The sequence below is a fragment of the Canis lupus genome, chromosome 3 (assembly GCF_003254725.2).
Source record: "Canis lupus dingo isolate Sandy chromosome 3, ASM325472v2, whole genome shotgun sequence".
Classification (NCBI taxonomy): Eukaryota; Metazoa; Chordata; class Mammalia; order Carnivora; family Canidae; genus Canis; species Canis lupus.
Genome location: NC_064245.1, coordinates 3704181 through 3728538, shown reverse-complemented (window position 1 = coordinate 3728538; position 24358 = coordinate 3704181). Strand labels below are relative to the sequence as shown.

Here is a 24358-nt window from a genome sequence, read left to right as displayed (position 1 = left end):
ACTTCTTCTTCCAAAAAACTCCTACCTCATCCATTAAGACTCGAAGGAAATGTCTCCTCCTCAAGGAGCCCCCTCTGCCCTTTGCTTACTTCCCAGTCTGTGCTAATTCGCTGCACTTTATTCAAATACACAAAAGGCACTCATTTCAAATTGCTGCGATTATTCACTTCACAGAGCTTCCTTGCCTACTAAGACTCAGGTGGCATGGATTATTTTCTAGGTCTTCAAAAAAATTTTTTTAAATATCTAGTACAATTACCTATATTGAGTCAAGATCTCCTAAAATAACGTTTTAAAATCCTAAGTGTACAATTTGATCACTTCCTTCTTTGTCTTATTCCTTATTCTAATAACGTTCTTAGAAACTCTAGCAGAAAGGCCTAGCTCACATCCTCTATCTATTCCCTCAACCGACTTTTTTTTTTTAATATTTATTTATTTGAGAGAGAGAGAGAGAGTGTGTGTGTGTACGAATGTGCGGAGGAGCAGAGGGAGAGGGAGACTCTTAAGCAGACTCCCCACTGCATCCGGAGCCCCATGACCGGAGCTCAATCCCAGGACCCTGATATCATGACCTGAGCAGAAACCAAGAGTTGGAGACTTAACTGAGTTAGTCACTCAGGTGCCCCTCTTTTCTTTTCTCTTTCCTTTTCTTTTCCTTTCTTTCCTTTCCTTCTTCTTTCTTTTCTTGGCCAACAGTAAACCATAAATGTCCCCTTCTATCTTTAACAACTAAAGGACAAAATATACTAACGTTTCAAATATCTTAATTTTGATACAGGTCTCTCTTGGTCACAAATCCACATGCCTACAGGATATGAGAAGCTGGGAGGCTTGGGCTGACTCTGCTGAGTGTCAGAGACCTCAGTCTCTCTTCCATTAAGGAGAAAGTTGATTTAATTCAACAAGTATTTACTGAGCAACTGCTGAGTAGAAGTCACTCACTCTTAGGAGAGATGCAGCCCCAGCTAAGAAGATACTTTTTTCCTTGCCCGCCAAACACCATTCATGACGGCCAGCCTTCTATTCTTTTGGACCCTACTGAAACACTCTAGGACTTCCAGCACAATTCCCTATCTACAAGAAATCGGTTGTGGTTACTTTCTCTCTGAGATTTGTCCTTTGTGTTTAAATATAACTTAGGTATTGGGCAGCCTGGGTGGCTCAGCGGTTTAGTGGCACCTTAAACCCAGGGCCTGATCCTGGTCTTAGGATCAAGTCCCGCATAGAGCTCCCTGCATGGAGCCCACTTCTCCCTCTACCTGTGTCTCTGTCTCTCTCTCATGAATAAATAAATAAAATCTTAAAAAAAAAAAAAAACCTTAGGTACTTGGTTAAACCACAGTATATAAGATTTTATTCACTAATATGCTTCCTTTCACTTGTTTCTCAACTTCCCCATTTCTCTAGATCTTCTTGTCTCAGGAACAGAAGCATTGTTTCTGGTTTTATTTTTGTTGTCACAAATAGAACCTAGGGCAGTGCTCTGCACACATTATAAACTCAAAAAAACACATGTATTCTAAAAGGTGATATTCCAGCATTATGATTTTCATGTATTAATATCTTTCATCTAACAACTCACTGAGTTAACATCCCTTTTGTAATCAAGCTACTATAAAAGTCAGGCTCAGATGAAAGCAAAAGAGGATGTCAGTGCCTTATTAAAAATACAAATAAATGTGAAAGAATGTGACATTCCAACAGCTTCTTATCACTCTTGTTAAGTGCTCAGGGTGAGGACTGCAGAGGGTCAGATGGGAAGCTCCCACCTGACCCTGGCATGGATAATCATGTCCTCAGGTTGTGCAAGGGGAATGCCACTGGTCCCAAATCAACAGGCTCATTCTATTCATAGCCTGGAATAAATTAGGCACTTCAGGGAATGGAAACTGCTATTCTCCCCAGGAGGAACCAGGGCTATATGAGCAGGTCAGAGTACCTGCCTTGGGCATGTCAGGTGCCCAGCCAGCTGTGAAGTTCTTCCTAGCTTTGCTCAGTTGGAAGCAGCATAATAGGGCCCATTGTTATTAACATTGAGAAAATCAGGAGCCTCAACTTTAGAAAGAATGTATTTTCCATCTCTCCGAAATTCAGTGAAGAAAGTTCTGGAATGTAGGCCTTTAGGATTAATAAAATTGTAGCATTCATAGTTTTGTCAGAAAATAAGTACATCTAATACTCTAATAAGGAGTTGGCTATATAGTGACTTGTTACAGGCATTAGACATTTTGCAGAAGTTTCTGTGTAATGAGAATACAGGCCGGCATTTTGACATTTATTTAGCCCCCTTACATTATAACAATAACAGCAATTCCTGATCATTTCTCTACATTTTCAAAAAATTCTAGGGAACAAGATTCAACTAAAATTAACCTGTGACTAGATTTCCATGGGATAGAACTTCACAAAATACAGAAGGTGGCCTGGAAAGAGTAGTATCTGATGAGCCACCCATTGGCTCCGGGGCACTGCTGGATCAGGCCCTGGCATTAGCCATGCTTCATATCGTGCATTCACCATTAAACTGCCATAGTGTTAACATATGCTGCATTTCCGCTGTTCACGTTGCCTTTACAATTAACATTCATCTACCCTTCATCCCATTCCAAAAGCAAGGTGCTAGGTAAAGGGAAATTTACTTGAGAGAAGTACCTTATCATTATTAGGAGGAACACAGACTCCCTGTAGGAATGGGGAAGGCCAGTATATTCCCCAATCCCAGCTCCTTGGCCTTTTGGAACAAAGAGATAGTCCATGAGCTAAATAAATCGAGTTTAATTAAAGCAGGTAGCAAGCACCACTTATTATTCAAATTTGACTTAAAAAAAAAAAAAGTGGTTCATATCAAGATGGAAGTTCTATGAACAATCCCATTGTGGTTAATCCCCCCTGTGTAGGAGACAGTGTTTCAGATTGATTTAACCACTGCATACAATAACTAAGGTATTTTACGCAAGAGAATAAAAAGTCATTTAAACCACATAATACAGGTAAAGAAGGGCTCAGTGTCCTGAATATGTATCTGAATGTTATTAACAATGATGACCATGAAAAAAAATTATTAGTTTATTTCTGATCCAAAGGTTTCACTGATGTATTTAGATCCTAGAATAGTTCAAATATTGATTTATTGATTGACTGAATGACTCTATCCTTATCACCATGTTTATTATGTTCTTTATATTAGTCAAAAGCTCAAAAGAATAAAGGAGTTTCAGATTTAGTCTGTCACTATTAAATAATTTACAATAAGTTATATAGGTATATAACTATAACATTAAGAAAATTTTAATGTTTTTTGGCAATAGAACATATAGATGGTGATTGACACACATGCATACTTCTTATATATTCAAAAGCTTAACAAAAACAGAAAGGAAGAAAAGAAATATTTCTAAGTTGTATGAATGAGTTTATGCATATTTTAATATATAACTGTTCATTATACAAAAGGAGAAGGCTACATAATTCTAATGCATACAAAAATGTGGTTACACATGTTTTCTTCATCTTATTTTTAAAGATAATTGAAAAGTAACATTTTATTACTATACTTGGTATTTTTATATTCCAGCCTAAACACTTTAAATTAATTTGGGTAAGTAATATTCTAATCCTATCCACTGGAACAGAGTGGAATCAAATTAATAAAGACTAAAAACATCTGTGAAAAGCACTGAAATACTATTTTCTAAATTATAAGCCAAATTTTGACAATATATCAGGCCTTCAGAATGAAAATACCAACAGCAGCAATTGCAAACTTGTATGAAGAGCTTATTACGTAGTGGGTAATACTATTTATAATATACATAGTTTTTCATATAATTTGTATAACATAAAATAAAATACCAAGTTATATGTAATACATATATACACATGTACATACTCCTATACATGTATATACATAAACATATATATATATTCGGTCCTCATGAAAATCTTATGAAGTAGAGAGCATCATTTCTTCTATTTTTAACATGAGGAAACAGAGGCACATAGAGGTTAAATAACTTGTTAATAAGTCACAAAGCTAATAAGTAACAGAACCAATATTTAAATTCAGTCTGGCTCCTGAGTTCATATTCTAAATCACTATGCTGCACTTCATAGAGAAATGATTTTAATTTTTTTGTGAAGGTATCCTAAATTAAGGACATTGTTAGAAAATGCAAAGTGAAATATCTGTAATGTCTTCTAATAAATCCACTTATGAGTTGCCCTTCCAACCTTGTGGGCCTAACCTCTTCCCACAAATAGCAAGTACATGCATACAAAGAGGAAAGAAACAGGAATAATCTCGGAGGAGAAATAGCTGAGACTAGAAAACTCAACATTCTAGGAATTGAAGAGTCCCCGCCAGTTCTGTATTCACACCAACACAAGGCCTTTGAGGGCCATATCCTCAGCCAGGGAGGCAAACGCAAAGGCCTCTCCACAGCGTCTGCGGCATGGTCTGTCAGCAAAGGGCTTTCCGGGAAATGCCCACGAGAAGCTGCTCCGCGGCGCTGCCCTGTGCTTCATCCTCACAGCGTTTGAGGGAAGCCGAGGAAGAACTCAGCACCCACCCCCCCACCCCACCCCCCGGGGCCCCCCCTGACGGCTGGCGCGGAGTCCAGCACAGCGTCAGCCTCCGGGACCCAACGCCAGGCCTTCCCCAGGCTGAGGGCTACTGAGGGCCTGTGGTTTCTCCTCCCAGCCCGACTTCTACTCCCCACTCCTTAGCTGCACAGATTTCCTCCTTGGCCAGGCTGCATCTTTTAGGCCAAAAGGGTGTTTTCGTGGTGGTGCTGCTCTGTGTGGGTCTGTGCTTGGTTGAGCTTTTTTCTTTCTTTTAATTGCCACCACACGGCTTTGGCAGAATCTTCCACAGGGAAGTGAGGATTCTGTAGGAATTACTCCAATATCTCTATTTTTAATACAGCTTTCTCCAGAGAGAAGTGCGTCAGCCTGTTAATCTCCCTCAACCTCACCTCTTTTCTCCCCCTCAGCACAGGCAAAGCTCTGACAGGGCAGCATCAAGCCACCCTTCAGGTAATCGAAGGATGCTCCCTGAAGACCAGCAATCACGTGTACGGGCCACCTCTTCCAGACCAAGCTGCAATGTCACTGTGGGCATCGAAACGTTCAGCTATGGTGTCTACACTTCCATTTGAGACTTTAACGCAAATGAATTACATCCTGGTGTTTTTGTACTATTGAATTTTTAGTAGAGACATATCACTGAATCTTTTCCTTTGAGTTTACTTTCCAGAATAAAAGAAAAAAAAAAAAAAACAGGAGTCTGAGTGAAGGCAAACTCTAGTTTCATCCTATTTCAGTACACCTCCACCTGTCGTCTCGTTGTCACCTTTCATTAGCTGATGCTCCCTATTCCTGTGTCTCTTCTATGTACCAATAGAAAGAAAAAGAAGAAAGAAAGAAAAAAAGAAAAAACACTGCAAAGCTGGAGATTTTCTAGTTTCTGCTCTTGGGTAAAGCAAAAGCAAAACCAAGAAACTACACTCTGAAATGGTCAGTCAAAATCAATATCTTCATATACAGAACATATCACATTATTATTTGGAGAAGCCGCTCACAAATTGAAGGACTGAAGTTCCCGTGTAACCTCGGGCTGTAAGTTCCTCTCCCGAGCCCCAAGGACAGGGCGCCTACCAACTCTTATTCCTTTTGAAACTATATTAAAGGATGCGCTAAGTTGGAGTCAGTGACTGGCAGTTTATTTGGGGTAAAAAAAAAAAAAATCACTTCACATTCTCACTGTTGACATTACTAAACTGCCTTGACACTGGGTTTGCTTATGCTTACTCTGGCCTATGGTTTTAATTCTAACCAACTTCAAATAAGTTCTACAAATTCATCTAAAACACTGCAAATTTCAGGTCATCTGGAGGTTAAGCAAAGCTGATAAGAAGAAAAGGCATTTATATTCCTGAAATAAACACATATTAAGTGCAGCCATTCATAAGATAGGAAATATGTCAGAAAAGAACCAAAGTAATGAAAGAAAAAATTTAATTTTAGTGTCACTCATGCAAATTTCTAGGTCTCTGACCTTGGCATATATATTCCTTAGCTCCTTGGGCCTCGGTTTCTTCATACAGAAGGCAAGAAGGCTGGACCAGATAAACTCTATGATTTCTTAAAATTCTTAAACTCCTAACTTAAGCAAATTTATCTGAATTTGAAAGAACAAACATAATTACAGGTATTTAAGCCATGAAATGACTAAATTGGCCTATTACAACAATATGCAACACTACTAAAAACATTTCACTTTGGCTTAAAATGTTATTCTACTTTAATAAGAGTGCTACCCAGCTAGTAAGCAAATACCTGTACATCGAAAATATTTTTACAGCAAGCATAAACAGTTTGACAGTAATTTGTATCATTCTCACGGGAAAATAACTTCTCCAATCTCATCTTTCTAGTCTATGTAGCAGTGCCAATTTATAGGCATATAAAATTCGAAATCTCTTCTGTGCATCAATTATAACTTACGCAGCTCCCTGAGCAGCATTTAAAAAGCAAAGAAGTGCAAACAATATTCTGCTTGCTGACATAGTAAAAAATTTAGCTAACATAGCTTTAGAACTTCACAATTTAACCGCAATCAAATATCCTCTTTTCAAGAAAGTAAAACAACTAGGGTAATATCCCAAGTATAGAACTCCATGTCCAACTAAACCATATCTGAAATTACCTAACTAATTAGCCAACAAAAAGGGCTGCAGGGTGGAAACCTGGCTAATAATATTTTTCCTTGTTATCAAAGTACTAGAAGTCATAAAATCCTACATTTTATTTTTTAAAAAGGAATGCATTTAAAATCAATGTAGAGAGAGGCACCTGGGTGGCTCAGTCAGTTAAACAGCCGATTCTCGGTTTCGGCTCAGGTCATGATCTTGGGGTTCTGGACATGAGCCCCGTATTGGGCTCTGCACTCAGCGGGGAGTCGGCTTGAGATTCTCTTCCTCTGCCCCTCCCCCTGCCATACTCTCTCCCTCTCTCTAAAATAAGTAAATAAAATCTTTAAAAAATAAAATAAAATCACAGATACAGATATCTATGTAACATAAAGAAAACATTTAATGCAACATACATAAGGGATCATAACCACTGGAGCCTCTTCTGAATGTACTATTCAGAAAGACAACAAGATAAATGTACCTAAAAATAAACTAAAACAAACCTGAAAGTTCCAGAAAAAAATCAATAAAATTAGATCAGGGTCATTGCTGAACAAAATGAGTAAGACTTAAACATTAATTAGAATATAATATCCATTTGAATATCCACTTTCCTGAATGAGATATTCAAATTTTACATCTACAGGTAAGCCCAGGAGTTTGGGGGGAGGGCAGCTAATGGATCCTCTTAAAATAAAACTGTCAGGTAGTTTTGATCAACAGTGATTGCTTTGGGAAGCGATGTTAATGGATACTTTGGCAGATATCTGCATATAATTTTTACGGTGTTACCAGAACTACATTATGCTTTGTGAGGAGGAGGGACAGGTTCCTTTTTAACCTAGTTTATGTTATTATCAGTTAAATAATATCCAAACCTCAGAAGCAAGTGGAAAACCTTCCCTTAGCTGTATACGTCCTTCTACTTTCCTGAGAAATGTAACCAAGTGAAACACAACACCTGTCTATTCTCACAGTCCAAAGGGCCCAAAGAGTCAACAAAAATTCTGAAAGCCCACAAGTGTGAAAATCCTATTTCTCAACTCCTTAATTTTAGATTGCTCTGATGGAATGGGGCTTTTGAGAATTTTCTCTAGGGCAATCATGTGCAGTTATGAGAGGTGCAGAGGCAAGTACTTTCTGGTCAGCTGTAGACTGGAGATAGTCCTAAGGGCTCCCTGCTACTAGCACATGGCTTAACTAAAATAGAGAGCATAATTTAGCCTCTAAATTTAATCAGTTTAAAAATCAGGCAGGAAAAAAAAAAAAATTGGGCCCTAGGCTAGAACCTGGCATTTGAGATATCCACCCAAGGGTGTATTTTCTTAAAAACTATTTTGGAGGTTTTATAGGTAAAACTAGATAAGGTTTACTCATTTCTCTCTCTTTTCATTTAGGATTCAGTTTCTTTTGTTAGACCATGAAGATTTTGTTTTTTAAATCTGTCTGCTAAAGTATTAAACCAGAAATTTTTATCTATTTCAAATCAGATTCTTTTTACTTCAGAATAAAAATGATTTTGTTAACATTCTAGACAGCTAAGACCCTATGAGAAGCTGCCAGTTTATTTTTTACCATAATTATAGTTTATTTTATATATATACATGTGTGTATATATATATACACACACACATATTAATCATATATCATTAATTCTTAGAGCAAACATACAGCATGAGTCAGCTAAAAGCCTGTTTTCTAAAAGAAGGATCAGATGAAAATACTGAGTTTCAAGCTACCAAGGCACATTTTAGATAACCAGGTTTGGTCTATTTAGTTCACTGAAAGACATATTTGGGGGAGAAAGGGTCATTGAAAGTTAAAAACTGAGAAGAAAACATCTCTGCGGTCAGTGAAGAGAGTATTACAAACATCATCACACAGATTCTATTTATTTATTTATTTATTTAAAGTATTTTTATCTATTTATTCATGAGAGACATAGAGAGACATAGAGAGGGGAGCAGAGACACAGGAAGAGAGAGAAGTCCCCCAATGCAGGACTCGATCCTGGGACCCCGAGATCATGACCTGAGCCGAGGGCAGACGCTAAACCACTGGGCCACCCAGGTGCCCACACAGATTCTATTTAAAGTCACCAGAAGCCTTTAAGTATCTAAAATCCTCAAATCAATATAGTTTCAATCTTGTTTTTGCTTCTCTGTATTATGCTTTGTTGTGGTGGTGTTTGTCTGGCTTATGCCAACAGTAAAAAGAAGAAAGATATCAATATGAAATTTGAAAAGCCATTTTTGCTAAGAAAGGAATTCCAATTTGGAAGATTCAGACATGTATGTCTTTGTAGAAGTCGCTTTCAGACTGCCTCTCAGGCTCCCTATAGTACAAACTGAGACTATGGTAAGGCCACAGTGACAAATTCTGATGCTCAACTACAATGATGACAAACACCAAACTGCTGTCATTGTCCTGTCTAAAACACGATGGGAAGGAAAACAGTGTGGAACAGCTGCGCAGCACAAGAGGGTTATGCACCTTGATTCCCTTTTTAAAACTGCCATCGGTGCTCCTTCCACTTTTGTAAGCGAGCCACAGAGTCGCATATCTAACAGGACTTGGAGTTTCAAAGGTTATTGATATGCATTTGTCCCCCTGGAGAAAGGGAGGTGCTTTAGTGTTAGAAAGATGTTGAGAGAAGAGGTACTTAGAAATAAAAGAAATTAGAAATGGGGAAATTCTGCAGCAGGCCATTTTTCCAATTAAGAGATCTTTAATAGATTTTTAAGGATTCTTACATGTGCTATGCATAAATGCACTCAAATACTGAAAAAATGTTTGAATAATAGCCCATATGAGGTTTTTAGAGTTGTAAGTTTTCATGAAATAATTTTTTCCTGCTTTTTCTACTTATCAATTATTAAGAATTTCTCCCTAAGCCTCCATTAACCAGAACATCTAATCATCACCTGATCATAATTCTTTGCTTTCACTGGGTTTCACCTGTGATGAAGGTCAATGTTTTATGCTCTTTATTTCTGGTATTGTTTCCTCTAATATTAACAGTCAGTAGTGCTACTGGGAATTCCTTAGTCAACTAACCTGGCTCAGCTTCAATATTAAAAATGCTATTATAATAAGAAAGAGGGCTATGAAATAGATGAAAAGTGAAAGGGTTAATACGCCAACAATAATTCATCACCTTATTATGACTTGCACCGTGGCACAAGGAAACTCTACGATAAAAACAACCACCAAGGAAACTTCCTTTAACCTGACATTTCTGATAACTTGTCGTGGTAGCTGATTAAAATACCAAAACCAACAAGAGTCTACAAAGCACAGTTAAAAATTATGTGAAGATCCATAGCACAATTTTTTTTCAAGCATTTTAAAATTTTAATGAGATATAGATCGCACAACACTAGCTAAAGAAAGCAACTGAGATACACCAGGGAGTAAAGCTACCGATGTACAATTTCTGCAGATAATGCCAACTGCAAGGAAAATAAACTTCTCAACATTATATATAATTTCAGCAGGAACATCTGGATATTTAAATATCTGCAATATAAAAACAAGCTAAACCAAGTCCGATTATTACATTTATGTTCACAGTATGTAGAAATTCATTTCCCCATCTAGCTATTTAAATGGAATTTTCTGGTTGATGTGATTTTTAAGTAGATGTGATACCAATTGCCACTGAGAATTGCATTCCCAGAGAATTGCATCAAATAGATTGACTTAAGAATGCTCTCAAGTCTTGATTATTGTTAGCAGAAAATCTGAATTTAAGTATTTTCTTTCAACTGTAAGCAATCAATCTACCTATATTACATCCTGACGGAGCACATGAGTAAAGAAAGAGAAAACCAAAAGAAAGACTCTTTTAGTACCATCCTTTCACAAAGTAGGATTTTACCAATTTGTTCTGCGGTTGTATAGGGTGTCAGGTATTATGAAATCAATGCAATGTATTCACTAGTTGTCAGTCACAGGATGACAGTATTGTAAATTAAGGAGATGCATCTTCAAGCAGGGTAGCATACATATTTCCAAGGAATCCATTTGCAGTCTGATTTATGCTCTTAAAATAGACAACCTACCACTATCTGTTGAAAAGTCTCACAGGTATGAAATTGTCTAATTGAATATCATTTTCCTTTATAATCAAAGTAGGCTCCCATTTAGCTTCAATCACTTTGCAGTTTTAACCTTAATATTTTCTAAACAGTGAAAAGGAGTCAAAAGACTTCACGAACAGTTTTGAATAACATTACCTATTTAAATATGTCTCTACTGAGATGAAAATTATTGAGTAAAAATATGTCATGGTAGTTACATAACTCCTGAGAATATATCAGATAGCATTCCTTAAAGCAGCAATTCATTACCATGGTAGATTGCTGATATCTATTCTAAAATCTGTCTAGAACAAGGATTTCTCAAAATAAATGAAAATAATTATTGGCTGGTATACTAAGATCTTTTAAATTTAAAATAATGTTATATTATCATTTTTTCAGAGATTTTTTTAAGAGACTGCTTTATATATAGTCTTTTACCTAGATAAACTATGTCTTTGAATCCCACATACTTAATAATCTAATAAAATAAAAATGACCAGGCAATGCAAGAATTCACACAAGTTCTGATAAGTCTATGTAAACAATGCTATTTTTCATGATTTTATTTATTAAAATAATATGTTAACAGGAGAAAAATTGTTTTAAAGGAAGACAATTATACATAAACAATTTGTATTTTTCATGTTCCCATCCAGATTTTGTCACATATTTTTATATAACCAGGAACATAATAACTTTTGATATGTAATTTTTATTAGAGGTGAGAAAACAAACACGAAAAAGTTCTCATGAAGTCAAACTGAGACTTAGAATAGGAAAGAAATGACAGAAAGGAAAATTTCTCTTTCTCTCATGTATACATGTGAACTTGCCATTTTAACTTAAGAATTGCAAACCTTAAAACTGCCAAAAAAAATCACATATCTTACTCACTAATTAAGAAGCTGTGGGTGGGTGTGGAAAAGAAAATATTATTCATAAATATCTGGAAGTAGTCATATAATTTAGAGAAAGGCCCTTAAGATTACAATGAAATAATTATGTATCAACATAATTAGGCCTATGGGTAGGATGTCAATGGCTGATATATACGTGGATTAAATTTATATGGATAAAGGAAAAAAAGGCTGTCTGTTCAAGATTTTGCTCCAGATGGTTAAACGTAAAAACCAAGAACAAGTTCATTCATAAAAACTACTTTCTTATATGCTAAAAATTTCCCAAACCAATTATTTTCTATTGCTACCTTATAGGCACATTTATCAACTTCTCTGGTTTAAAGTGTTAAAAAAAAATCTGCTTTAAAACCCCACTGTAGGGAATCCCTGGGTGGCGCGGCGGTTTAGCACCTGCCTTTGGCCCAGGGCATGATCCTGGAGACCCGGCATCGAATCCCACATCAGGCTCCCGGTGCATGGAGCCTGCTTCTCCCTCTGCCTATGTCTCTGCCTCTCTCTCTCTCTCTGTGACTATCATAAATAAATAAATAAATTAAAAAAAAAAAAAACAACCCCACTGTAGTTTTTTTTTCTTTTTTTTTTCACTTTACACAGACTGTCAATTGTGTTCTGACTTCATAATAAGATTTATACCCTCAAAGATGGCTACAACCACACTTGCCAGGTGTACTAAGAGTAGGATGCCTCTTTTAAATTCAACAAATAGCCCCACATTGTTGTGTCCTAACCTGAAAGACTGACTTTAAGTTCCAGTTCTCAATTTTCATATATCTCTCATTTAGATTTTGTTTCTGAAAAAAAATGAAGATAGATTAATATTTTTTGTTATTCCAGATTTTTCAAGTCTTTCTAAGACTTCAAATTTTAGAAAAACACAGCAGAACTCAAGAGACATACTATTCACATAAATCTCCATGCCATTCTTGACACCACTACTGAAATAAATAACATATTTCAAACAGGTATAGCAACACTTTTGCAGGGTTAGATCTACTCCTGTTTTATGTCTATTCCGACACAAACTTCTTGGTTCAAGTTATTTCTGACACCGGTAAATTATTACTTCCTGGTTACATTAAAAGTTTCCTTGAGCATCTAATGAATCTTAAATAATAAATGTGTTTCCTAGACTATTCACCATTGGAAGTTCTGAATTCTATTATAAATAAATCCATGACTGTTTGGTAATAATATTTTGCTGTAAGTGTGATTTGTGAAGGATTTGCAAGCAGCCCAAGAAACAGGTACCAAAATCACAAATGAAGAGACCCCCAGAGTCCTCATTAATAGGATGACTATAAATGATTTAAAATTGTAGTGAGGCAGATACTTCTATAGAAAGACAACTTACATGGGCGTTATTGGTTTTAATAATGAGAACCCATACCTTTGAAGGAAAATCCTAATAAAACATTCCATTAGGAAAAAAAGTGGGGGGAGAGAATAACCTCCTTACAAGCTAATCACCACTGTGAATTCTCTTACATTCTCAGAGCACCAAAAGACTACATTTTCATCAAAACATAAATTCTTACTACAGAGGGAATTTAGAACACAGAGTCCTTAGTAAGAGAAAAATAATTATGATAGTATTTGTTATAATTATGAATGTTAATTATTATGTAGCTATAGTAATTATGGTTCTGTTAGAACTTCTGGTTTTCTCTTATAATTTCTAAAATTATCTGAATAGATGTCAAGGTTGAGTTTAGGGATTTTTTCATAAAATCATTTGTTATTTAGATTAATTGGCACAGAAATTCACATGTATAATCATACTCAAACCAGTATTCTATTAGAAGCATAATCATATGTTTTCACAAAAGAATTATTTTATATTAACTTTGACTAAAGGTAGTCCCTTTTAAGAAATGCAAAAGTGTAAACAATTCATACACAGCTCTGAAAGCTCAAAATTATCTCCGACATACAGAGAACAATGACCGCATGAAACTGAAATCTCTGTGCTGTTATTAATGTTAAATACAAAATGATGGAAAACCCTAATTAGTTAATACACTAATATTTACACCTTATTCATGGATATTAGCCAAAATGAACACTCTCCCTAGGAATATTTTTTGGGTAGGTAGGTGTGTGTGTTTTAAGTAAATTCTACCCCCTATATGGGGCTCAAACTCACAACTCTGAGATCAAAAGTTGCACGCTCGACCAAACAAGCCAGCCAGGCATGCCTATTTGGGTGTGTTTTATATAAATCAATAAACTTTTTTGCTTTATGTAACATGTTATATTTATTACAAATATTCAAAACTTAGATAATGTTTTCTAGGAATTAGAAGGATTTTCTGATTTGATTGGGAAGCTTAAAAAGTTTACATTTCAGTAGCCTTTCATTCAAGTAAACAGTGATCTACAACATACCTTTACCTTTATTATTACTTCCTTTTAACAAACACATCATTTAACTATTTAATAACAACAGTCTTACAGAACAAAAAGTAATCTGATTCTATGGACAGTAAACATCACCACAAACCACTTCTGTTTACTTAGCCAGATCTTACCAACACTCCATAATCCCAAATATGAACAGAGCATCTCCATTTGGATATCCCTGCATTAGTTTACCTCAAATGCAGCACAGAAACAAGGAACCAAAGGAAAGGAACGTTCTCTGCATTAAGAGATTATCTGCAGTATTATTAGAAAAATTAGAAATAACTTTAATAAATTTTCCCTTCAAAGAGGAAAATGGAAATGGTTAAGTCAACTGTGGTAAATATCCACTCAGAGGCACATCTGACAGCAATCTCATCATTACTATGATTGCTCTGAAGACTCTGGAGGAACACAGAGGCAGACATTGGTGAAAGTGTACCAGCCCTAGGATTACAATTTAAAAAGCACTACTAATAAAGGGTTGGAAGAAAAAAAACATTAAAAATTCTGAATTTTTTTTTTCCCATGAGAGACAGAGAGGCAGAGACATAGGCAGAGAGAGAGACAGGGTCCATACTGGGAACCCGATGTGGGACTTGATCCCAGGACTCCAGGATCATGCCCTGGGCCGAAGGCAGGTACTAAACCGCTGAGCCATCCAGGGATCCCCCAAAATTCTGAAATCTTTAAGGTAAAATTAAACTTCCCCCATAAACTATTTCATCTGTGAACTCTCCTCTTTCAGATTGTCCCTATGCTTGGCTCTTTCCTTGAGGGGGTCACCAAATGGTACTGTACCTGAGGGAAGTGGCCACCATGGAGATTTTAATAGGCTATACTTAAATATTTCCTAATGTCTTACACATTTGAATTTTATCTGCCAATTTAGTCTTATTTACTAATAGCAATAAAAAGCTATTTGGAGCTAACGAAAGAAATCCAAGGTTTCTATGTTGTTTTCTCCATTCCTTCATTTTTTCACTAATTCAGAGTACAAATGAGCAGCCCATTCTAGAGACTGAATTTTAAACTCCCTGAGGGCAAATGACACTGAACACCCAGTGCCAACCACAGTGTCAGGAATCCAGGCAGTGTACAGAGATTTGTTGGAAGAAAGGAAGCAAAAAAATGGAGGAGAAAGAGAGGAAGAAGGAAAGGAGGGTGGTCTGTATGTAGCAAATAAAAAGAAGGGAAGACAAAAAGAGTTTTAAAAAATGCTTCGGCTTTGGAGTCAAATATCTCAGCTTGGACTCTGTACGTATTCTTAACTAGTTGAAAATCTTGAATGCACTTAAGTTATTGTTCCAGTTTCTTTATCAGTTAAAATGAGAGTCGAATGAGTAGGATCCGTAAAAGGCTTAGCAGAGGTCCAATCCACAGTAGGTGCTCAGGAAATATTGGCTGCCCCACTCATACCTCAAAACACTTGGAAGGATTTGTATTTTTAACATCACTTCTAATGTTCTACGTTACAAATTTAAGCACTGCCAGTAAAATGAGGCTGAATATTGGCTGTCCTTATTGGCTGTTTTGAAGATATATAACCATTATTTAGAAAAGCCCAAAAAGATCTAGCTTCATTTTTTTCCAAAAATGGCAAAAAACAATAAATAGCAATTCTTAAGTCCAATGGTCAACAACTTTAGTACTTGTTATATGACCATAATAGTCCACGGAGGGAAATTATATGGGAGGAAAAAAAACCCCCAAAATCAGTGTTGAAAGCAAATATATGAATACATATGTGGTAATAAAAACAGAAAATGTATCAGGGGACCCAAAAAGGGTATCTTCTTCTTTGCTTTGAGAAGTCATTTTATAATGAAAATAATCCTATTATAACTTTGTCTCTTTTTGAGTTTATAATTGACTGTATCAGGTTTTCTTAAAACTGGGGCACACTTGTACATCTTCAAAATAACAGACAGATGTAATTTCAGAAAGTGACAAATAAAAAAAAATGTAACTATTTTTTTCCTCAAACCAAAACTGAACTGTAGTCACTCTTTCTGGGATAATAACAGAGTTCTCTTTCCAAGGAGTGCCTGGCCCAGTATAGTGATCAAAACAAAAGTGCACACACAAGGAAAAAAGAAAGAAAGAGCACAACTATATCTGCAGAGGCAGCACAGGGAACTAATGCTGTGACAAAGTAAACACTGGAAGTTCTCCATGAAGGAGTAGGTTTTAAAACCACACATACGTGTAAGATGTGCGCTCTATGGATGTAACTGCTGATTTCCTACTCTAATTCCAACAGCCTCCTGGCCCCCAAAGCCACCCATAGCTGGCAGGTTCTCCTGTAGAAGAAATCCTCAGGTCCTGACTCCTTACCCTCCATTTCTGTTCCACCTTAAACCTACACTGCATTTCCTTTTCTCTCCCTTATTGACAAAAACAAAAACAAAAAACAAGAACAACAACAAAAACAAAACAAAACCCAGAACAAAACAAATTCCTATGAGTTTAGTGAAGTGTTTCATTAATCTGTTTTAAAAATCACAATAGCGGGGACACCTGGATGGCTTAGCAGTTGAGCCTCTGCCTTCGACCCAGGGCGTGATCCTGGAGTCCCAGGATCGAGTCCACATCGGGCTTCCTGCATGGAGCCTGCTTCTCCCTCTGCCTGTATCCCTGCCTCTCTCTCCCTCTCTCTCTCTCTGTGTGTCTCTCATGAATAAATAAATAAATAAAATCTTTAAAAAAATAAAAATGAAATAAAAATCACAATAGCATCTAAATAAATATTTTCTCATTAGATGTTTAGATGGAAAATATTGCTGCTATTTCGTATGGTCCAAAATAATACTTCTTTGTGATCAGAGACTCAAAGACTTAAAAAGGTTAGCAACCACCTATCTAATATATTCCATCTATTTAGTGGCAGCTTCAGAATTTCATTAAAGAAGGGGACTGGGGATGTCATTCAGATGGGAGGAAGAGAGCCCACAGAAATCATCTTACCAGTGTGTTTATATAACTGCCCCATAGCCTTTATCTGTTCATCTCACGTGGCTCCAGAGCTGTAGAGCATGAAGCTGTTGGTGGTTCTGAGAAGAGCACCTTCATGTTGAAAGGGGACAGTTTCAATGCGGCATAGGATTGAAGGTAGGAGTCAAGGGAAGCTACTCACAATGTGCTCACATTTACCCTGATATTCCAAATGGTAAGGATCATGCAAGCATCTGGACCTCGCTGAGAAAATGGCCTTGGCTGACTTCACACATCCTTTGAGATTCAAACCATGTTTGTTCAGAGATTCAGTCCTCCACTAATGTCTGAAGCACCCACCAGTAGTGAAGTGAACAAATCTCGAACTCTCCATTGTCTATTCTCCTTCAAAAATCTTTATATTCCTAAAAATTTCTTTCCAGGTAAACTGTAAGGAACTCTTACTCTTGGGGTTTTGAATTTGAACCCCACATTGGGTTCCTTAAAAATAAATAAATGAATAATAAAAATAAAAATGGATGAATGAATGAATGAATGAATGTGACATCTATGTTTGGCATTTCCTTTGCTTGTCAAATTTAGATTCAGAGCTTACAAGGGCCTAGGGGTAGAAGGATAATATAGTTATCTCCTCTCTAATCAATCTATATAAAAAGTTGAACATCTCTGACCTCCCCCCAAAAGGAATTTTTTAGATAAATATTTTAGGAGGCAGCAGGAAAGAGGAAAGGAAATTCTAAAATATTCACTCCGTCCTCTTACACCATCTAGTTGTCAATACCTACCACACAGGTCTTGGTAGGCATGGCAAGGAGAAGGGGTATTTCAATCACCAATGAGCAACAACAATGGTTTCTGTTTCAGCACAGGGAAGAAAAAAAGTAGGATTACTTTTGAAGAAAACATTTTGTTTTCATCTCAAAATATATGTACATATGTGTGTTGTGTATATGAAAAAGAAAAATATTACAGATAGGTTAAACCTCTTAAATTCAAAAATGGAAAGATCCGCTTTTATCTATTTATAAACTTAACTCTAGAACTAATTCAAACTACTACTGATGAATGTTTCTTAGATCATTCATTTCCTTTTAATAAGTTTCATTCATTCTCACAAAAAGGAAAATGAGGGACACCTGGGTGGCTCAGCGGTTGAGTGTCTGCCTTCAGCTCAGGGCGTGACCCCGGGGTCCTGGTCCAACATCGGGCTCCCCGCAGGGAGCCTGCTTTTCCTTCTGCCTGTGTCTCTGCCTCTCTATCTGTGCCTCTCACGAATAAATAAATAAATCTTAAAAAAAAAATTTTTAACCTGAAATAAAAAAGGAAAATGGGCTAATGCATGTTAAGCTTGCTAAATGTGAAGAACTTTATTCAAATATCAAATTTAAAACCACTAAGTTATAGTGATAGCAAGTTTCATAACATGTTTCTCGGTATACTGCGATTAAGTTTAAACAGTGGTATTTCTTGACTCAAAGTGGACTGTGGACATAAGAACTAGTTTTTCTTGCCCAGTTAAGCAATATGGGATGAAAGACTACAGTCAAGGAAGTGGCTATAACAACTACTGTAGCCACCTCATGTAAGCACAATGTAGGGTTTAGCAGTACTTTGCTCACACCAAAAAATATATATACTAATACGTAAAACTGATCTCCTAGAGGAAAAAAAATAAAATTATAATAAATTTACACTGTGAAGAGAGCCCAACCTGCTGAAAATTTAGAGGGTAAGTACAGAAATTTTTAGGAGTGACTATTATCAGGTATGTAATCTAAACTCTGAGGAAACCTCATATTTCTAAGTTAGTCTGAAAATCTGCTTTGATCATTCTACTTTTTCTTAATACAGCAAAAAAAGGAAAGTTAATTATCCAGGATTACTGAGACTGAAATCCAGTTTTAGTTTTTTGATTACTTTAAATCTACAACTTAAATCATATATATACATATATATATATATATATTATATATAGCAACATTTACTTTAAGTTCCAAGAAACTCATTTTTTTTGTTTTTGTTTTTTTTTAAGAAAGTCATTTTAATAATCGGATAATATCACTCAGTTTTTTAAACAAAGGATAATAAAATTTAAAAATAGTCATCAGAAATTAGATATTAACCTGCAGTACTGCAAAAGTTGCCATTAACTGGAATTCTCTATGAAGTAAATATATCTCCTCTACAATGAAAATCATAATGTTAATCACAAAATATGGAAAAATCCTAAAATGTGATTCAGTGAATATTAGTGTAATCTCTTCTAAGTATACTTTACTTCATTCTATTTCTTTGGAAATTGGTTATCTGCACATGATCTCTATAGACTGTACGGACAACGTGAGGCTGTCATCAGAGGGGCATGAGGATCAGACATGATCCTTATCTCCCCATCACCCACATTCACAAAATCAGGAACATCACTAATTACCTCTGTGTTTTTAAAAATTGGCATGATCGCCTGCTAGTAATCATGTATGAGAGTAAAGTGGCATGCCACTTTTGAAAAAGCTGCCATACATGATAACTGCACTGATTAGAGTATTTAATTATCCCAGAGCTTATCACTGCCCAACAATTATCTGCTTCACAAAATGCACTATACTTGTGAATTATCTGCTTCTAGTGAAAATCATGAAATCAGTTTGATAACCAAAATTTCTGGACAGGTATCTTAGCAGTGCCCCTCCTCCTCATAATAGATGGTCCAACATGACCACTTTTACATTTATTTTATACAGTATCTGTTGAACAAAGTAAAACTTCACATATGGGGAAAAGAGGACATCACATTTGACTCTAGGTCCAGGGAAAATTAGGTAAGTTACTAAGAAATACACTATCTATACCAAGCCTATTGATAACCTGAGTACAACACTTCTTTTTTTTTTTTTTAAGGTTTTATTTTTAAATAATCTCTATACCCAATGTGGGGCTCAAATTCACAACCCCAAGATCAAGAGTCATATGCTTTATTGACTAAGTACAACATCTAAGATAAAAACCCCACAGCTCTTAAAACTATATATAACTGCTTCCTACTTGATTTTTAAGTTGCCTTATTTTCCTAGAATATTTGTGCCTATTTTTTTGTAACTTCCCATTAAAGTTTTCAGAACTAGGATGTTTTACGATACAGAGATAATTTAAAGATCCTAAATCAAAAGGACAATGAGACTATTGGCAAGATAATGTAATGTTCAGTGATTTGTCCAAAGTTATAAAAACAGACTCTAATTGGGGCAGGCTTAGAAGCAGAAGTAAAGCAAGGTCAAACAAAGAGAGTATGTTTCAGACTGCAAATCTCCAGATTACTGACATTTTTAGAAAACCTTTACTTCTTCCCATTTTCTTTGTCTCCCTAATATGCCTGGGTAATTTTTCATTGGCTTTGCTTGGAAAATGCATTACCATGGAACTTAAACATAGAGAACAGAAGAGAAAATTTTAAACTCAAATTTTTTGCCCATCATAATTTTGGTAAAAGACTCTGTATGGGCTTTTGGATTGTATATGGATTTTATGCTTTCTCCTATTCCAATGCCTAGGACAATTGGGCCTGATATCAAAGAGACAAGTAAACAGCTCTTCTTGAGTTGGTCAAAGGTAAACCACATGATACTGCAGTGGGGAGAAGAGGCAAAAAGAAGGTAGTAGAACCTTTACTCTTCCTCTCTTTCACTCATGGCTTTTACATCGAAGAATAAGTCATTTATGCACTTACTATTATTTTTCACGTATGCCTTTATTATTTACTTACTGCTGATTCAGCGTCTAATCTGAGCCAGGCAACAAGGAGACACTGGAAATAAATACAGATGAGTAAGACTCAGTCTGTGCATTCATGGAATTCAAAAATATACAGAAAAGGCAGGAAATTTTGTGAAAACTGCTATGTGGACAAAGTATGGAAAAGAGGCTATAAGAGATCAGGGTTGTTTCTCCAAAGAGGAGATGAACCTGGCACAGGTTTCATGGAGAGGGCCACGTGAGAACCAGACTCCAAGGTGAGAAGTACCTCAGATTTACTCATTCATTTGGGAACGAGCATTTATCTTCCTTCCAGGCACATCACTCATCAAGGAGTAAACGCGTATCCTTACACGACCAATAAAGAAATATTTAAACTCAGATGAAATGATTTGACTGAAGTAGGCAGTGGACTTAGAATTATGATCACATCACTGTGTGTAGGCGGGAGGGAAGCAGGCAACGGCATGCATGGCAACTATGAACAGGGCTGAAGTAACTGAGGATATTCCTGAATAAGAAATACTAAATAGGAAATAAATTACGTCCACGTGGGACCCAACATACAGCATTTGTTAATTTTAGAATTCGCAGAATTGTTCAGTCTACTCTGCAATCTACACATTTGAATTTATGGAATCTGATAGCTGTCGTATGCCATCCTTGCTTCACAGCAACTCCAGATTCGGTTTCAATCAACATTTTTTGAGTGTTCATAACCGGGCTGCTGAGGGCTGCTGGAGGAAATTACAACAATCATGTGGCCTGGTGCCACTACAGATTTATGGTTTCCCAGCTCTCACAACCACTCAGCAATTCTACATTCTGCTGGTCAGCTCCCTCTGCCACAGGGGCTCTTCCAAAAATTCACTACTGTCCCAGGGGGCCTACCCAACTCCTTCCCGGCCTCAGGCTTTCATCTTAGAACTTGTTTGGCTTTAAAGAACAATTAGGGGCCATCAAGTTGCACTCTTTCAATTTTTTACACTCCACAAAACCTACAAGTGTTTAATCAGCACCCGTGCTCTATTCTCAGAGATAGATGGTTATCTCTCTCTTTCTTCTCAAGGTTAACTCATCCAGTTATTCCCTTATTCCTAAGGAGACCCCTTGAATTCCTCTTAGATCTCTCTCCATGAATCCCCCCTCCCCTACATCTCTCTCATTCTCTTATCTCCTTCGCCTCAGCTGCTAAACATATTCAAGGGTTACTCACCTTAAAAGGTAAATAAAACTCCTCAATACGCTGGAATCTGGGTTTTACCACCCACTCCCAACCACTTTCTAAAAAAAAAAAAAAAAAAGCTAAACCAGCTTTCACTAGAATCAGCAAGCTCCTCCTAAATGCTAAATCCAAAGGTCTTTCCTCAGCCCTCAAATTCTTAATTATCACAGGAGCATCTGACACCTCCTCCTTTGAATTTTCTCATCCTTTGGTTTCAAGTAACAACTTGCCTATTTTCTGATTCCCCCTTTTCATTTTGTCTTGGGCTTCAGCTTTCTCTGCCCATTCCTTAACCAGTGGTGTTCGCTGAGGTGTTATCTAGAACCTTATACTGTAGCAATATTGAGAGAGCAATACCACACCCAAGGCTTTAACAGCCACCAAATATTGGCATCTCCTAATACCTGGCTCAGATTTCTTTCCCAAGTTCTACTCCCTAAATTCAATAGCCAAGTAGATATAAACTCAAGGATACCCCACTTTATTCAGGGAATAAGTGGCACCACCCAAGTACATACACAAGCAACTTGAATCATTCCTTTTCTCCCTCCCCAAACCAGATGCTGAAACTCAATTATCTCATCTCCTAATTTTTTAATGTATTCCCTAATAGTTTCTCCCTATCCCTGACTTAAGTCTCATCATCATTATCTCTTGCCAACACTGTCTACCTACATCAATGATCCTGAATCCTGATCTTAAACTTCTGTTTGTCCTAACATGGAAATGCGATGATGTCCCTGCTCCATTTAGAGGTTTCTCCAGGGGGGCCCCTGTCTACTTCTCTCGTTTCATCTCCTACCCTTTATGTTCTAATCTCAGTGAGCTATCTCTATTCCTCCACACATGCAGATCTCCTTCACATGTGTGTGAATCTTTTGTGAATCTCCTCCACAAAATTACACTCAGCTTCCAGGTCTGAGGTCCAGTGTAAAGCATCTTTGGATTCCCCCCTACCCCGACCCACTACCCCCAATACACACAGACCTAGAAGTTTCTCACATTCCTTTTCCTTTTGTCAAAACAACTACTCTGACTAAAGACCTTTCCTCACTATATTCTACTTTGTTGAAAGGCCTCTTGGCCTGCTATTCTGTGAGCAGGGCCAGGCCTGGTGTTCTTTGCTCTGTAACCCCAAAGTTTCTTACCATGCTTAAGCCATTGTAGGAACCACTCGATATTTTTTTTCAATGAAAGAAGGGCACTCATCTTTTTCTCTTTCCCATCATTTTCCTCCTTCCATACGTCTATGAGTTCTATTTCTAAAAGTAGATCTGAGCAGGTTACTCTTCTAATTAACCTAAAGGCAATAAGGGACCTTTGAAGGAATTTCCAAGTACCTCAGTTTGGCATCCATATGACCTACTTGATCCTTGTTTGCTTCTCCACAATCACTTTCTACTCCTTTGCCCTCAAACCAGACATTCCAGTAGCATCAGATTATATGTTATTTTGTGTCTTCAGACCTGCTCACATGGATAACTGCACTCCTCCAAGGTCGCGATAGGAAAATGCCCTTCATCCTTCAAGATATCACACCTCTATGAAGCACTTAACGTCTAGGAATCACACTTCTATGCAGCATTTCTGACCTCACCACTCCCATCCCTGGCTGAGTTGATTCCCCTGCTCTCTGGTATACCTTTCACATAAGTCTGTGTTTTCTGTTTAGTTCACTCACTTTAACTTCTTTGTTTAAAAGTTTGTTTCTCCTACTAAATGTCAACTCCTCCAGAGTAGAGACTGCTGCATTTATCTTTAAATGTCTGGCACGTAAAAGCCTATGTTTCAAGTGCTAGCAGGAAGAGTAAGAAGATAAGCCTGTACAAACACAAAAATACAAACACATTCTAACTCACTTTAGTTGACATTTATTTGTCTACACTTAAAATATTTTCCCCCTCTATTCTTATCATTTTAGCACTAGCACTTTAGAAACTAAGAGGCCACACTCTAATTATAATTATTTTGAATTCAATGTTTTGCTTCCCTGGTAATCTTTTTTGCAAACAGTAATTTTTCAAAAACTGTTTAGGGAATTTTTTCCCACTCTACTTCTAACAAAAGGAAGTTCTTAAAAGGTGTTTAATGAGCTAAATCTGCATAGACCCAAAATGATATAGTAAATGCTAAATCAGTTGGGCTTGAATTTCCAGATGCTCATTATTTCCTTCAATCAACTCTAAGAAGCAGTTCTCCAGCATTCACAAGAGCACCTCTGTCCAAAAAATGCTGTCTGTTTATAAATAAATATCAATTTGTTAACTGATTTCTCCCCCTGGAGCCTACATAAGTAATACTAATCATTACATTTAAAAACTAATTGGA

The 24358-nt window shown here is 36.7% G+C and overlaps 1 protein-coding gene across 10 annotated transcripts in view; it reads right to left on the bottom strand.

Annotated features, from left to right (window-relative positions):
- The window catches only part of FBXL17 (F-box and leucine rich repeat protein 17), a 495829-nt gene that overhangs the window by 237712 nt on the left and 233759 nt on the right, over positions 1–24358 (bottom strand). Inside the window, exon 7 of one of the 10 annotated variants that reach the window (XM_049107956.1) lies at positions 20816–20857. The exons of 8 other annotated variants lie outside the window; for them this stretch is intronic. In XM_049107956.1, coding sequence (XP_048963913.1) covers positions 20830–20857 — 28 coding nt within the window. In that variant the 3' untranslated portion in view covers positions 20816–20829. Of the gene's footprint in view, positions 1–20815; positions 20858–22028; positions 22090–24358 lie in introns of those variants that run through there. One more of the 10 variants, XM_049107955.1, reaches the window with a different exon arrangement.